Genomic DNA, 17,500 nt, shown 5'->3' with positions numbered 1-17,500 from the left:
TCTCATTTCCACCTTTACATGAGTAAGGGATGGTTGATGAAAACAAAGGTAGCGTTCGAATGATTTTCGTAGAGTCAAACAGAGTCAGTTTCCCTGTGATACCAGTAGCAAGGGGATCAAATTGTCAAATGAACTCTTTTTATAGCACATTATTTTTTTCAACTAAAACGTACAGCCCTGGCAACGATATCGAAGAATCGGTGTGGTTGGGCAGATGTGAAGTAACGGAGTAAAGGTGAAATGAATTTTACGTTTGCTCACATAACAAATCCCGCCTAAGCCTTCTCCCACGAACGTGACCGACATGCAGTTCCCGACCTTATGGCGGCTCGAAAAACGGTCGAATCTGTATCCGAAATCTTGCGCGTCTGCTTCGCCGTACTGAGGGAAAATAACTTCTTCAGGTCCAACTTTCTTTTCCGCAACGATGACAGAAATATAGATCCTGGAACCTGGTTTAGGTTTGTATTTTTACCTTGGTCGTTTTGAATTATAGTTTACTATTTTCCTGAATGCTTATTCATCTTGGCTAGATATATGATAATAAACCTGCTCAAGATGACGTGTCAGCCGCAATGCTCAAGCTTTTTCTCCTTAATATGTTGCATAAGGTGAAAACATATTGGTCTATCTTTTGTTAAAAAATCCCATTAGATCCTTGTTGTGCCTTTTGAAGTGCTTGAATGGAATGGGAATCATCACTGAAATCGTTAACTTTTTTTAGTGTACACTCATCTGGTCATGCTTATTGCTACGCCCGAAGATTCCAACTGAGTGTTCATTTCAGTTTTCAAAACATCCTTGCATTTACCAATAAAACATTTTCATACCAGACACGCTGCAACTATAGAAGGCTTAATATGGTACAACATAACACTTGCGTTTTTTGTGAAGAGTATTACCTCAGAAAAGTATGTACCAGTACACTAGCCTTTTCCAGAAGTGGCAAGTACATTAAAAAAATTCAGTACAACACGAATGCCTTACGCCCGTGTCCCTTAAGGATCCTCTAATAATAATCATAAAAAAAAAAGTTCGTAAATGTGATGTCCATAAGAGCAGACGACACACTAAAGCTCCCGCGAGGTTCTTGGTAAAGTGCGTGTAGGTCGTAAAGGCTCACTTTTCAAAGGATTCCTTCGCTTGCTTCAAGGAAACTGTTCTCAGATCAACTCTAGGTTCACTGTGCAGAAGACTAGTGGTCATGTAATGTACACAACATATTTAAGCTTTTAGGAGTGAGTAGTGTAGGTTGGAAAATAAAGTGGTAGCATATATGAACCTTATGTGGCTGTAATTTGCTGAATAATTATATTGTCATGAAACCCCCTTCTGTATTGGGGAGAAATTATTACGTCTTAAAAGACGGAATATTCTACCGCGTGTTAGTGGAAAATTTGGATAACTGACTTCTACTCCACGCAATTACTGTTCCTTATCCATGATGCAAAAATAATTCATAGGGCCTTTGAAGATAAAATTTTGCAGTTGACTTTCCTCTCTAACAATTACCTTTCTTTAACATTTCACACTAAATTTACTTCTCTTTCAAATGAAATTAAAATATGGCAAATAATCCAGAGACTAGATATTCTAGAAATCTAGAAGAAGATCCAGAAGGGGATGTCGTATTATTTTCCACAAACACATCACGGGTGCTTTCTTCTGAACCCAACTAGTTTTATTAAATGGGTTTCCAAGCAGTATTTTAATGGCTGAGCAGATATAAAACGCCGCACTCATCAAGAAGTGCTTTACAAGTATAAAAGCTCAAAGAGATAATCACAGGCTAGTTTTTGGTTTTCTGTAAAAGAAAACTATTGTGCCGGCTTTGTTTGTCTCTCCACACTTTTTTGTCCGCCCTCAGATCTTAAAAACTGCTGAGGCCAGAGGGATGCAAATTGGTATGTTCATCATCCACCCTCCAATCATCAAGCATACCAAATTGCAGCTCTCTAGCCTCAGTAAATTTTATTTTATTTAAGGTTAAGTTAGCCTTAATCGTGCCTCTGGCAACGATATAGGACAGGCCATCACCTGGCCTGGGTTAAAGTTTCATGGACCGCTGTTCATACAGCATTATACCGAGACCACCAAAAGATAGATCTATTTTTTTGTGGCCTTGATTATACGCTGTAGCGGCTGTAGAGAAAACTCGATTGCGCCGAAAAAACTTCGGCGCATATTTTACTTATGTGCGCATCATAGCATGGCTTTTAAGAAGTAAGTGCTTGTATGAACGATATCATTCACTGGTGAGTAACATTGAAAATACTGATATTACATATAGCATTTTTATTTGTTATGTACCACCGAATACAATAGAATGATTCTTTGGAAATCAGGACGAATATAATGAAAAAGTAGATTTCTGCTTCTCTATCCTTAAACATGATACTGTTTACTAATTCCTATATATCTTTAATTCTTTCTCTTACCTCATAGAGCACTTTTCATCATAGATTAATCTTTTTATCCTAGGTATTCCATGGATGACTCATCATTACAAAGTGGTCACTTGGAAGCTTCTACATATCTGAAACTTTTGATACGGAAGTTCGATAAGTTAGGACAAATGTTCACCTAAGCCTCATTTGGTCTCAGCTCAGGTTTTGTGAATAAATTATATCTAACGTCATTATCAGCGCTGCCCACGCGTTAGCAAATATGCAAGAATGTGATTGTAACGAGATTTTGTTTTTTAACATTTTTTCAAAATAAGTTTGCTGAAAGAACTTATGGTAATTTTTCTATAATGATATGATTTAGCTCTACAACTTTTTATGAAATATACTCATTTTCTATGTAAAACATTGGCTATTGCGGATGTTATTGTCGCTATTAATAATTATCAGTTACTCTATTGCAGAAATAAATCCAGTCATGTACATATATTTAAAGATAAATCTGTACAGAAGCCTTCGGGAAACTGTTCGATTCCCCTTTTCAAGTGAATAGTTTTCCAAAAGCTTTCTGTACAGATTTATCTTAAAATATATGTACATATACGTAACTGTGGAACTGTTTCTCCATTTCAAGACTCTTGCTATTGTGAGCATTTTTTAAAGCTACTCTATTATTCATTTAAAAGAACTGCGTTAGCTCTCTTCGAATATGAAGATCATTTGACATAAAGTAGATATCGTATAAACCTCCCTTCATTTATTATTTTATTTATAATGGTTATTCAGTTCTTAGTTTACCTTAGACGGGAGTTCTCTCCTCAGTCAATTTACATTCTGGTTGTATTTCAATGCTGCAGCGTTTCGTATCAAAGCGGAATACAGCTATAACTAAATCTGAAAGTAGGCTTTCGAGCAGAAAGTCAGTTTTTGTACATTGGTCATGAACTGAATATCAAGAGGAAAAAACAGCAACGCTTTTTAAATCCCTCCTTACAAAGTCTTTCATTTTTTCTTTATCTCCTTAAATCGATAAGGGAACTACACAAATACACAATAAAAGGCTTGAAAGGCGCATCAGATGAATGAGGCAACTACATTTACGCCGAACCCCTGACTGATGTTCCTTGTCTATCACTGGCACCCTTTCACATCAAAGCGTAGTCCTGAAGGGAACTCTTCTGTTATTGCATGAGCAATATTATTTCAAACACTTAGATTAATGAAAAACAAAAGGCTCCCTCGGAACTCCACTACTTTTTTCCAGGTGTTCCTATATGTTGCAATTAACACTGGGTAGGAGAGATAGATAGATAGATAGATAGATAGATAGATAGATAGATAGATAGATAGATAAATAAAGAGAGAGAGAGTGTGTGTAAACCTTTAATCAAACATTTTTGGGCAATCTGAGATTTTCGCAACTTTTCATCTGTATAATATTAGCAAAGGAAAGAATTTATTATTATTATTATTATTATTATTATTATTATTATTATTATTATTATTATTATTATTATTATTATTATTATTATTATTATTATTATTATCATTATTGATGTTATACGAAATCAGTAGCTTAGTTTCCATAATAATCATTGAAATGTAACAGTATGTAATTATATATGCATCAAATCTTTTGAACTTATCATCTCTCTCTCTCTCTCTCTCTCTTTGTATTAGTGATGCATTTCAGCAAAAGGCAATCAAGGAACGAATGTTTGCCAGTTTTTTTACGCGGTGGAGAAATGGAGAGAGGAAATGAAGATAAAAGCCTGATACCTTAATATTCATTTTTCTCTTCACTACTCAGGAAGTGTGATTGAAGTCCAAAGCATAAAAAAGGATAAGGAATTATTTTCCACCTCACACACACAGAGAGAGAGAGAGAGAGAGAGAGAGAGAGAGAGAGAGAGAGAGAGAGAGAGAGCACATCGGACCTAGGGCATAACACGAAAGAGAGCTTTTCAAATTATTTCCCTTGAAAATATGAAATATATGTTACAGTGAGATTGTGAAATCAGGGATTTCACGAAATCCCTAAATTTTTTTAGGGAATTCGCGAAATCACCAGTTCACTCAGGGACATTTGATCCCCGAGGGGCTAGTACTAAACACGGCGAAACGGTGTAGGTGAATCACTGTTTCGCCGTGCTTAGTACTAGCCCCTCGAGGATCAAATGTCCCTAAGTGAACTGGTGATTTCGCGAATTCCCTGATGCTAGCTTGCTGTTTTCATTTTCAAGATCATTTTTCAGCTGAATATCTTGACAGAAGTTGATTCTTTTATTAAATAATCTGCAACGGGAATCGCCATGTGATTAATAATTTTGCAAAACAGATAGAATACCTCACATTTCTATGCAACTTGCAAAACTTTACACCTACAGGCATATGTAAAAATAATAATTAAAAAAAAAGTGAAGCAATGACTGCGCATAACCACGTCGGTTCGGAACATTTTATGCTTATTTATACATATCCGGAAAAAAAAAAACATGTCAAATACACATACAAACATGCTTAAAATACAGGCTCTCAATCCCGCTCCTTCATCCGGTTGTTTAAAGGAAATAATCGTGTAATTGTAAACATGCACTCTTTATTCTTTTATTAGTGTTTTCAAAAACAAAAATACCCAGATGAGTGAGATTTCTTTATTTTTATTCATTCTTTTGCATGTAAAAATAAATCTATGCTTGTGTTATGTCTTGGATAAAAGAAAGATGAATTTCAAACTGATTTCATGGCTTTTAACTTAATGGCTTTTAACTCACTCCCAATTACGGTGTTAGCCCCTAGCTACGTAAAAGATGCAGAAGCTCTTTGAAATTCTCTTTGTAGCAAACGTAAGCGATTTACCTATCTCCCACATCATACGATAAAGATACATGTTTGCTTGGGAGCGTTAGGCAACAAATCTCAAGTTCACCTCCTAACATTAAATAAACAGCTATGCATTGCTGCCGTGAGTAAAAGATGCCGTTTGATAACTACTAGTATATAAGGCGCTTTATTAAACAATCAATGTAAATTTGAACATATAACTGGATATCAAACATCGCAGTGTATAGACCTGAAGCTGAAAATCGTCAAAGACAAGCAATGATTCGATACTAAACCTCCCTTAACGACGGATAGCAACTCAGCTATGTGCTCGATAGTTCAGATTAATTATCATGTCAAGTGTGATGATTATTTCAAGCATGAATGACTATAATACGTACAAGAACCTAGTGATGCATGTTACACACCACAAATCACCGCTATCAGGCGTGTGATGTCGTCGTCACTGTATGTAGTCAACCATACATTGCTGAGAATGATGTTTAAAAACATTCGGTTCATATGACTCCCGGTCGCTTGGAATATAGGTAAATAAGACGAGTTCATTTTCCAACGCTATTCTGTCTAACAAGGCTGAACAGTCCACTTCCCAAAAGGTCCCTTTTCCATAAAGTTACATCCCCAGCCTTTCCAGATTCTAATGACTTGTTACAAGTAAAGTATCAAAAAGACAAATAAACGAAAGCGTAACTCACTCGAGAAAGATAATTATAAAAGCGTGTCCACTGAGAATGAAGCTTTTAGGCACTCTGGCTAAAGTGTTATAAAAATCTTTATGAATTTTTCGTTAAAATTAATGAAACGATCAGAATAATTGTACGTGCAGTAAATTTACTTGAGCAAAAGTTACTTGGAAAATAAGTGAAAAGAAATTATGAAAATTTGTTAAAACTTCACAGATGAAAATAGTATCCTGGCAAATGGAAGATTAAACTTTAAGAAAAAAATCATCTTTATACGAATCCCCTCACCCAGAAGGTTTTCTCTCACATAAAACCTGTTTATCATTGCTATCAAAATCTTATCATGTGGCAGCCACTCGTCAAGTTTTGTGTTATTTATTCCAGTTCTAAAATTCAAGAATTTTCTTGTAAATTTCCGACAGCCAAACGCAATCTTTTCCTCTGTGTCCAATTCTCTTCCAGTTCCCTTCATTACAAGTAAAGTTAAAAGAATTCTTTTTTCTTCTTACTCTTTTCAGAAATGTGATGAACGTTATTTTTTATTCTGACTGTTAATTTTTACTTTTTTTTAAAAGGCACAGATTAGCTCAAAGTAAAAAATGGCAATGTAAAAAGGCGTATTTTATTTGTGAATTGAAAAGTCGTCCTATCAAAAAGCTTGGTTATTTTTGGATGGGAGCAGTCAAATTAAAGCCTTTGCTTATAGTGAGGATAATATCAAAATATATATCATGCTTTTTCGTCAATGGCTCATCTCTATCTGAAAACAAAGAACAATCTGTTATTTATTACTCGAAGGGGCATATCTGTAGGAAATACAAAAATGAACAATTCCCTTTCGTCCTAGAAGACTGCATTTGCAAAATACATAATTCAATCTAATAGATGAATATATAGAAATTAAATTTCATCTATTAGAGTTAAGATAAGACAACAGTTATCCTACACCTAACGAACTTTCCGCTTACACAGGAAATGTCAACAACAGATACGATACTTATTTTATTCCAGTGGGCTCGTTACACGTATTATTGACACATCACCGATACTGGCGTTTGCTTTTGGTTCGTTAATCAGTAATTCGTTATATCTGTCAATAGTAACAACCATCCTGTAGGTTTACTGGTTGTTTCATGTATACATAAGGTAGGGGACTAAGAAAATCTATTTCAACATGCTTTTGCTCATAAGGCTCTAATAAACGATCAAAATTCTTTTGTATTTCCTAGCATGGAGCCAAAAAACTTGACCTCAAGTATTGGGTACGTATTGAAACCTTCTTACACAATAATGATGCAAAAGATTTTTAATTGAAACGTCTGTCGTACAAAATATAATCGTCAAGAACCACCGTTGCAATCATATGGGCAGTACATAAAGATTACTGGAACCTGGTTTCACTAAGAAGCAACCCGACGCCTTATTCCTGTCACTTACTGGGATGTTAGATGCTGGTGAGTCTAACCCCAAGGATTCCATATCTCTCTTGACCAAATCATGCACCCAAAATCCTGAACGCAACGAGACAGGATATAAACGGACGCTGGTAATAAAGCCACGGGAATAAAAGTCACAGAAAAAAGTCACAACTTTGGCTAGGAAATAAGTCACATTAATTTATGGTGGCCGGTAATAAAGTCACAGGGAAAAATTCAGAAATATTTCTTGGGGTCATTATCTTTATGATATTTACAGTCTTTTGTTTATGATTTTACGGTCATCCTCAACGGGCTTGTGCTAATCACGCCGCAAAGGTGACCCTTTGGGGTCACTATCTAGGAAAGATTGACGTGACTTTTTTCCTGTGAATTTTTTGTGTGACTTTTTTGCCTGGATTCGAGATAAACATAGTTACTGCGCATAGTTACTTCATGAGAATCTTGGGCATTTAAACAATTATTCACTAAAAACATTAGTATTTCACAGACCCTTAAGCAGGCAAGAATCATCTGCCTTTTACCATTATGAATAACTTTTTGGAGTAATAAACTCGGAAATCTGTCCAGTACGCTGGTAAGCCATCGGCATTTCATATGAAAATAAATACTTACTGAGAATTCATTTAAATAAAATAGCTTACACAGTGTGTAAGCTATTTTATTTACATGAATTCTCAGTAAGAAGACCGGACAAAAACAACAAAGTATTGAGCGTTCAAAAAAAGAAGTGTATCCAGAAGATAAAAGTTGAAACTGGAGAGAGAGAGAGAGAGAGAGAGAGAGAGAGAGAGAGAGAGAGAGAGAGAGAGAGAGAGATTTTCAGTATCAAAATTACATATTGTAGCTATATAACGCTTTAATTCTAGAGAAAAAGCTTGTGAGAGAGAGAGAGAGAGAGAGAGAGAGAGAGAGAGAGAGAGAGAGAGAGAGAGAGAGAGAGAGAGAGAGATTAATTTTCAATATCACAATTACATATTGTAGTTATGTTACGCTTTAATTCTAGAGAAAAAGCTTGTTTATAACATCTCTTTATCCTTCAAGATGACGTCAGTTCCTTTACTGTTTTTATCCCATAAAATCCCTTCGTAGGAAGGACACTATCCCCTCCGAGAATTATTGCTGAAGGGGAATTGTATTTCCTTAATTAGAGAAAGCGCAACATGCTTTGCTGACGCTGTACGCCAAAAAAAAAATACCTCGCGCGTGGCCGTTCTCCAATTACAAAGGAATTAGAGGCCAGGTTTAAGGTGAGCATTAGCTATTATTCAATAAGAGACTTTCCTTTCCTTCAGAGAGGAGAGCTCATCTGCTGGCGTTAATGGCTGATTTGCTATTAGTGAGGCGTTAAAGTGCAGCTACCATATCATAGTTATGACTGTCTTGTCATGCAATGGGTTACATGGTCACAAGCACACACGCACATAGACACACAGATGTGTGTATGATTATATACAATATATATATATATATATATATATATATATATATATATATATATATATATATATATATATATATATATATGTATATATATATGTATATACTGTATATATATGTATATATATATATATATATATATATATATATATATATATATACATACATACATACATACATACATACATACATACATACATACATATAAACAGTAATAGTATATGAAAAATACAAGCGATGACAATAGTGTTAAAGTAGATACAATGGAGCACTACTCAAAGGAAGAACTCACTTACGCACAGACAATGTTTACAATTTACGAAAAGTCATGTCTGATCACGAAGGACAAAAACGACCTTGCTTTTTCCACGTATATAATGACTGAAGAGAAAGTTCAGTCGGTATTAGCTGAAGGATAATAACCTATACATTATGATGAATAGGATAGTACCTCATTGGGGGTTGGGTTCTGTTCTCAGCTAGCACTCTGCTGGCCCCGCGTTCGAATCTCCGACCGGCCAATGAAGAATAAGAGGAATATATTTCTGGTGATAGAAATTCATCTCTCGCTATAATGTGGTTCAGATTCCACAATAAGCTGTAGGTCCCGTTGCTAGGTAACCAATTGGTTCTTAGCCACGTAAAATAAATATAATCCTTCGGGCCAGCCCTAGGAGAGCTGTTAATCAGCTCAGTGGTCTGGTTAAACTAAGGTATACTTAACTTTTTTTCCCACATTCGTCTATGCGAATTTTGTGTTCGTCTACTTCTGTTGGAAGGTAGGAAGCAATATTCCTTATTATTATCATTATTTATTGCATAATAATTACTCATTGTAAAAGGATGTGCGTACCTAAATCTTACATGTTATATACTCCTTTTTCGGTCTCAGCTCACGTAGAAAAAAAAAAGTAAAAAAATACGCCGAAGTTTCTTCAGCACAATCAAGTTTTCTGCTCGGCCGCTACAGCGCATAATCATGGCCACCGAAAAGAGATCTATCTTTCGGTGGTCGCGTTATAATGCTTTATGAGCCTCGGCCCATGAAACTTTAATCACGGCCCGGTGGTGGCCTATCTTATATCGTTGCAGAAGCACGATTATGGCTAACTTAGCCGTAAATAAAATAAAAAAATAGTGAGGCTAGAGGCTTGAAATTTGGTATGTTTGATGACTGGAGAGTGGCTGATCAACATAGCACTTTGCAGCTCCCTAGCCTCCGTAATTTTTAAGATCTGAGAGCGGACAGAAACAGTACAGATAGAAAAAAAGTGCGGACAGAATAAAGTGCGGACGGACAGACAAAGCCGGCACAATAGTTTTATTTTACAGAAAAATAAAAATCATCAAAAAGACAGTCCTCGTGGAATCCATTAATCATTGGACAATGTTCATTTCCAGGATGAAGCTAGTTGTGGGGACCTTCCAAAATCCCATTTTCTTCATAGCTAGTATGCTAAAGTGTATTCGTGTTATGCTTGACCATAGATATGACCTATTCGTGTTATGCTTAAACATGGATATGACCTATTCGTGTTACTCTTAAGCACAGATACGACCTATTCATGTTATGCTTAAGCATGCATATGATCTTGTACAAAAACTTATTCCCGCTTTATTGTAATTTTCATCTGAAACTTGAATGATATAGTTTAATAAATAAAACATGGTAGGAAGCATTCAGGTTTCCCCTTTCCCCTAACAGTGATGAAACAAGTACTAGAGGTTAAGCGTATTACCGATAACTTGGAACACACAAACATACACACACAAAGGACGTGCATTGCCTGTAGAGTTTAACATCGGAGAGGGTTTGGAAATAGGTGGGGTGGGGTCACTGGAGGCGATCTGGATTGCGATATCGGCAGGTGGAGCCGATTATGCTAAATCACATCTACTTATATATATATATATATATATATATATATATATATATATATATATATATATATATATATATATATATATACTGTATATATATATATATATATATATATATATATATATATATATATATATATAAAATTTATATATATATATATATATATATATATATATATGTATATACATATATACATATGTGTGAATACATATACAAATATATGTATAGGTATATATATATATATATATATATATATATATATATATATATATGTGTGTGTGTGTGTGTGTGTGTGTGTGTGTGTGTGTGTGTGTGTGTAGTGTACCTGTAGTCCGTGTCCCTGTGTCTCGATATTTATATTTCGTGTGTTCTGCAAACATTATCAGTATCTAGTAGCTGGTACCACTGACCCAGTGAAGTTTGAGTTTAAACGTACACTACAATCGATATACTGTAGTTTTAGATATGTCCTACGATCGAATTTAATTTCACAGCGAACTATGTTATATCCTCCTAATATGGTGTCACTTGGGGTTTACCATCAGATGCCTTTTGTTTTCTGAAAAGAAAACTATTGTGCCGGCTTTGTCTGTTCGTCCGCATTTTTTTCTGTCCGCAGTTTTTCTGCCCGCCTCAGATCTTAAAACCTACTGAGGCTAGAGGGCCGCAAATTGTATGTTGATCATCCACCCTCCAATCATCATATATACCAAATTGCAGTCCTCTAGCCTCAGTAGGTTTTATTTTATTTAGGGTTAAAGTTAGCCATAATCGTGCGTCTGGCAACGATGTAGGACAGGCCACAACCGGGCAGTGGTTAAAGATTCATGGGCTGCGGCTCATACAGCATTATACCGAGACCACCGGAAGATAGATCTATTTTTGGTGGCCTTGATTATGCGCTGTACAGAAAACTCGATTGCGCTGAAGAAACTTCGGGGCATTTTTTACTTGTTTATAGACGCGCTCAACGGCAGGAACTTCTGACTAAGATACCGGTAAAGTTCTACTTTGTACGCACCAGAAATTTTGTTATAAGTTGAACGGATTTTCTTGAGAAAATAAACATATATTTTTAATACGCCGTATCACTATCAAATTTCCTATGGCTTAACGCGTCCCTAATTCCATGAAATGAATATGAATTTTATATAATTCCTAAGCTTTGTCTCTATATAGGACAGAAATGAGAGCTTACTTTGCTCTGACTTTGAATATTCCATTGTTTATCTCCTCTGCCTGATGGAATCCTCAAACGTCTAAGTATACCTTAGTTTTACCAGACCACTGAGCTGATTAACAGCTCTCCTAGGGCTGGCCCGAAGGATTAGACTTATTTTACGTGGCTAAGAACCAGTTGGTTACTTAGCAACGGGACCTACAGCTCATTGTGGAATCCGAACCACATTATAGCGAGAAGTGAATTTCTATCACCAGAAATAAATTCCTCTAACTCTTCATCAGCCGGCCGCGGGAATTGCTCAAACGTCTAAAATTATCTCTTCTAGTTGAGGTAATGATTAATCTAAACCCCGGCAGCTTTAGAGGGAGAGAGAACACAGAAGCGTAGACGATTCACATCAAATTTTCAAAAGAGCGTCGGTCCAACTCCAAGGGCCGGATTCATTACAATTGGCTCCGTTATGGTGTACCTCCTCTGCAAGAAAGTGCTCAGGACGGATTCTCAATCAATTTTCAGAGAAGGTCGAAAACAGCTCAAGGAAGAGTTCACAAAAATTCGACGATAATTCAGAGATATGAAATAAGTAACGTTTGAACAGAGTAAGTAACGTTGTGAAATTTTAAAATTTCCCTTTAAATTTTAAAAACTCCTTTTTTAGGATAGCAAAAAATCCTTTTCGAATAAATCAATGAATACATTACTCCTAGAAATATTAAAAGATTCATCTTAATTATTAGTTTAATCTTGGTAAACTATTAGTAATAAGAGAATGCCAACCTCATCTAGTGCAGAGAATCATTTTGACCTTTAGAGTTAGATGTCTGAGCACGAGATAACAGCCCCTCATCTATTATGGAAGATGTTTTCGAAGACCAGTGAACCGGAACGTATTATTTATGGTACTGATATGGCTTGTGGAGTAACCTCCTATAAACTGCAGTTTTGGAGACCCCATTACGGTTATCAGCATGAACATAGAACCATTTATATATGAAAGACTTCCACCAGTTGCTCTCACCGTTCATAATTATCTTATCCTCCTTTCCTTTCTCACTGACCATATATTCTACAGAAAATGTGTGAATTTATGCCGGCGATATTCCCGTTGCTTTCATCAGATTATGGCTGCACTGGTGTACAGTTTCTCCACTCTAGGATTTTACACTCTTCGTAGATTTGAATCTGATTATCTTTGAAATAAGGTATCGAACACTAAAAGCCAATTTAACATTTCAAGTTGCAATGACATGATGATTATTATTATTATTATTATTATTATTATTATTATTATTATTATTATTATTATTATTATTATTATTATTATTATTATTATTCAGAAGATGAACCCTATTCAAATGGAACAAGCCCACAGGGGCCACTGACTTGAAATTTAAGTAAGAGTGGGTAAAGGGAAATGCAAAAAGAGATCTCGCTTATTAAAAAGGAAAAATAAATTAATAAATTAACAAATAGATAAAAAATGTATTAAAACGCAAGGAGAGTAGTATTAGGGGTGTGTTATTGTAAAATGGTGGCGGTAAATTGTAGCGGTATTTCTCCGTTTTTAATTTATTTTTAGAGTCACGTGTCTCTCCCCAGGAATTGGATCAGGTTAACAGTCTCTTCTGGCCAAGATACACGATACACTGCTCGACTTAAGCCTAAGGTGAAGACCTTAAACATCAAAGCGAACTCCTCCTAGTCTTACGAGGCCGGAGTCAGCTCGAACACGCATTACTTGATGAAAAGGAAGATATCTTTCACTGTTGCTTCTCAGTATCAGAGAAACTTATTGGGATTTTTATATAAATATAAATTGTTAAAACATAATCATGTATTTTCTTGATAATGGCTATAGTGTTGGGTTAATCTTTGTTGGTGGTATAGTTGCGACAAGAACTTTGCGTTACAAAGTTGTCGGTAATAATGCATAAGAAATGGAGAGACGCTTTGAAAGGTCATCCAGATTCCCTATGGAAGTACAGCAAAACTGTTTTTTATTTAGCTTATACGTTTTTGAATTATATGATATTGGTAGTGAGCTATGTGGAAGTTATATGAAGACGGGCTCTTCATATCAAGTATGAATATCCGTTATGTGATCAAGATTTTCCATATAATCTCTCTCTCTCTCTCTCTCTCTCTCTCTCTCTCTCTCTCTCTCTCTCTCTCTCTCTCTCTCCCTTGTATACACAATATTTCCCATAAGAATTTTAATTTTCTGTCGTGTTAATTATTGATTGCAAGAATATAAATTCCAGCGAATTACTGACTGCTTTTTGGTTTTACACGTTATGATGTCTGGCTTAATCTAATTTGTGTTTATTCGGGAATTTTAAATTTATTACTCAATTAGGTTTAGTTTGTCTTTGTTACATTCATCTTCGGAGAAGGATAACGCTTATTATAATTAACGTGAATCTGGTCCTAATACTTACAAAATATTACTTCACTTTCCCAGTCCAACGTCCAAGACTTACAACTCACGAAGACAAACTAGATCGTCATTTCATTTATATCAATAGTCTAACATTTCAACAAAGATGTTATTCCAATAAAATCCTCCATAAAAAAAATTAGAATAAAGTTTCCCACTCACCAGAAATGTTGGGTATATCCGTGAAGGAACCCCTGAAGGGTCCGGGGGAGGGGGTGGTGGTGCGAGAGTCCCCCCCATACTCACTGCCGGCCTGGCTTCCCACGGGAGTCGTGTCCTCAGATCCGAATCGACGGGGCGACAGGGGCGAACACTCGCCCAGGCCCCTACGCGGGGACAATGGTGACACCGTGGGAGGCACTGTGAAAGTTACTTCGCGGGACCTGCGGAGAAAATATGCATGAATGCATTTCCTTATCTTGTGTGCACACTCACCATCGTTCTATACTCATATATATATATATATATAATATATATATATATATATATATATATATATATATATATATATACATATACATAAATATATATTTACATATACATACATATATATACATATACATACATATATATATATATATATATATATATATATATATATATATATATATATATATATATATAAAAACACATGAAAGCGCTTGGTACTGAACTTATGAAGTCACGTGCATCTACTGTGATTTTTAAGCATGCACGTATGTATATATTTATATAACACACGCACACACATCTAGATATATATTGAGTATGTAGATATAAATATATATATATATATATATATATATATATATATATATATATATATATATATATATATATATATAAGTTTGTGTGTGTGTAAAAATAAAAATAATTTGTTATGCTGCATTGTATATCAGTTTTTTATCTTTAATTTTAGCCTGGATGATGAGACATTTGGTCTCGAAACGTCACAGTGTGAATAAAATGAATTATGTTTCATGCTGCCTTCTTCTACGCCTATATATATATATATATATATATATATATATATATATATATATATATATATATATATAATGTGTGTGTGTTTACTACGTAACTTTCAGCTCCCGGTCGCGAAATTAATCATCGACTCATTAAGAGAGATTGGAAGGACTTAATACTAGATTAGTCCATCAACAATTACATGATATACCTGAAAGATTTTTGGGTATTGAAATGTATGAAGTTATTAATAACATTTTTCAGCTAATATCATATTTTTAGGAACAATGCGAGAGCATTTTTTCTAGACAGTAGAGCTAATGAGATATTCTAATAGTATTGTTACTAATAACGATTGATTCTCATGTGCGTGTTTTCCTTACTAAATTTAAACCAGGCATTCATATCCTCGTCATTTATGCGATTATGACAGCCTTATACAAACTGAATGATATATATAGCAATGGATATTGCCTAGGTAGTGACCCCCAAGGGTTTTAACCCGGTATGTATCCACCTTTGAGGCGTGTTTAGCATAAGCCCGTTGGGGATGAGCGTCAAAACATAAACAAAAGACCGTAAATATCATAAAGATAATGAGCCCCAAGAAATATTAGTCCTAGATAACGATCCCCAATAACCCTTGGGGGTCACTATCTAGGAAAGATCCATAACTGTCACCATTGTTACACATTAGTAAACCCTTTCATTGCCATGCAAGAATTTTAACTTTGATTGATTAACATAAAATAAATCTGAGATAAGACCCTTAAATTCCTAAATGTACAACGTTTACGAATTCGCCTTCCTGACCAACACCAAATTAGACGATTGTTAAGGACGAAACAAGATATTTAAAAATCATCGGAAATGATTCTGAGGCAATGGTTAAAGGGGAATAGAGGCTTGTAACAGGTCAGTTAAAGGTATGATGAGGAAATGATTGAAACGAAAGAAAAAATTGTAAAATTTATGCGTCTCCTTGCAGAAGGATTGACAATGAACTACAAGCTCTCATGTCTACATATTCCTTCCCCGTTCAAGATATGTGTGAGAACAATAATTATTCATTGTCACTCACACCATGTATCAGATGCACTGTTGCGTATATCAAATACACTTTAACATTATGTATCAGATACACTTAAACATCATGTATCAGATACACTTTAATGTCATATACTAGATACACTTTAACATGTATCAGATACACTTCAACATCATATATCTGATGCATTTTAACATGTATCAAATATTTACACTTTAACATCATGTATCAGATGCACTTTAACATGTATCAAATACACTTTAACATTATGTATCAGATGCGCTTTAACATGTATCAAATACACTTTAACGTCATGTATCAGATGCACTTTAAAATGTATCAAATACACTTTAACGTCATGTATCAGATGCACTGTAACTTGTATCAGACACACTTTAACATCATGTATCAGATACACTTTCGCATCGTGTATCAAATACACTCTAATACGAGGTTGAAGGAAGAATGAAATATGTATGGATGTAATTATTTCATCGCCTAGGATAAATCCCATTCTCATTTTGCCAAAGGATACATTTTCTGCCCTCTTACCTTGACTGACAAGACACAACAATATGATGAAAGGTCACTTAGTCCTGTAATAACCGAACCAGTATAATAATTAAATTAGGTTTAAGGTGGTTTAAGTCTTCACCATCCAGGGATAATTGCCGTGTTAGTGCTGTGTAACACCGCAAGATTTTCAAGGGACTTGGACGTCCCAACAGTGTTTACAAGATAATGATGGCAAAGGGTTAGATAGATAACTATACAATCTCAAGTAAATTTACGTTCCTTTAAAATGTCAAAATTTTTCTTTATGGATCGTTGTCTCATGGAATCGAACGAGGATTTGCAGAAAGCATTGTAGAATAAAAAGCGAAAAAAATACATAAATGAGTAGACGAATCTTTAAAAAACTATAGGGCTTCCATCAAACCAATTAAGAGAATACCAGGAATCAGTTAATTGAAAGATCCGGAAGCCCACGGAAAGTCAATATAGGTATACACACACACACACACACACACATATATATATATATATATATATATATATATATATATATATATATTATTTATATATATATATATATATATATATATATATATATATATATATATATATATATATATATATATATATATATATATATATATATATAAATATATATATATATATATATATATATATATA

General features: G+C 34.8%; 1 protein-coding gene across 3 annotated transcripts in view; it reads right to left on the bottom strand.

Annotated features, from left to right (window-relative positions):
• LOC136827774 (synaptotagmin-15-like) overlaps positions 1-17,500 on the bottom strand; it is a 457,185-nt gene that overhangs the window by 145,534 nt on the left and 294,151 nt on the right. For all 3 annotated transcript variants that reach the window (XM_067087135.1, XM_067085600.1, XM_067086401.1), the window contains one exon: positions 14,473-14,693. In XM_067087135.1, coding sequence (XP_066943236.1) covers positions 14,473-14,693 — 221 coding nt within the window. The remainder of the gene's footprint in view (positions 1-14,472; positions 14,694-17,500) is intronic.

This window comes from Macrobrachium rosenbergii, chromosome 1 (assembly GCF_040412425.1).
Source record: "Macrobrachium rosenbergii isolate ZJJX-2024 chromosome 1, ASM4041242v1, whole genome shotgun sequence".
Lineage (NCBI taxonomy): Eukaryota > Metazoa > Arthropoda > Malacostraca > Decapoda > Palaemonidae > Macrobrachium > Macrobrachium rosenbergii.
Note: the sequence above shows the minus strand (reverse complement) of the source record. Positions and strands in the feature narration are given on the sequence as shown.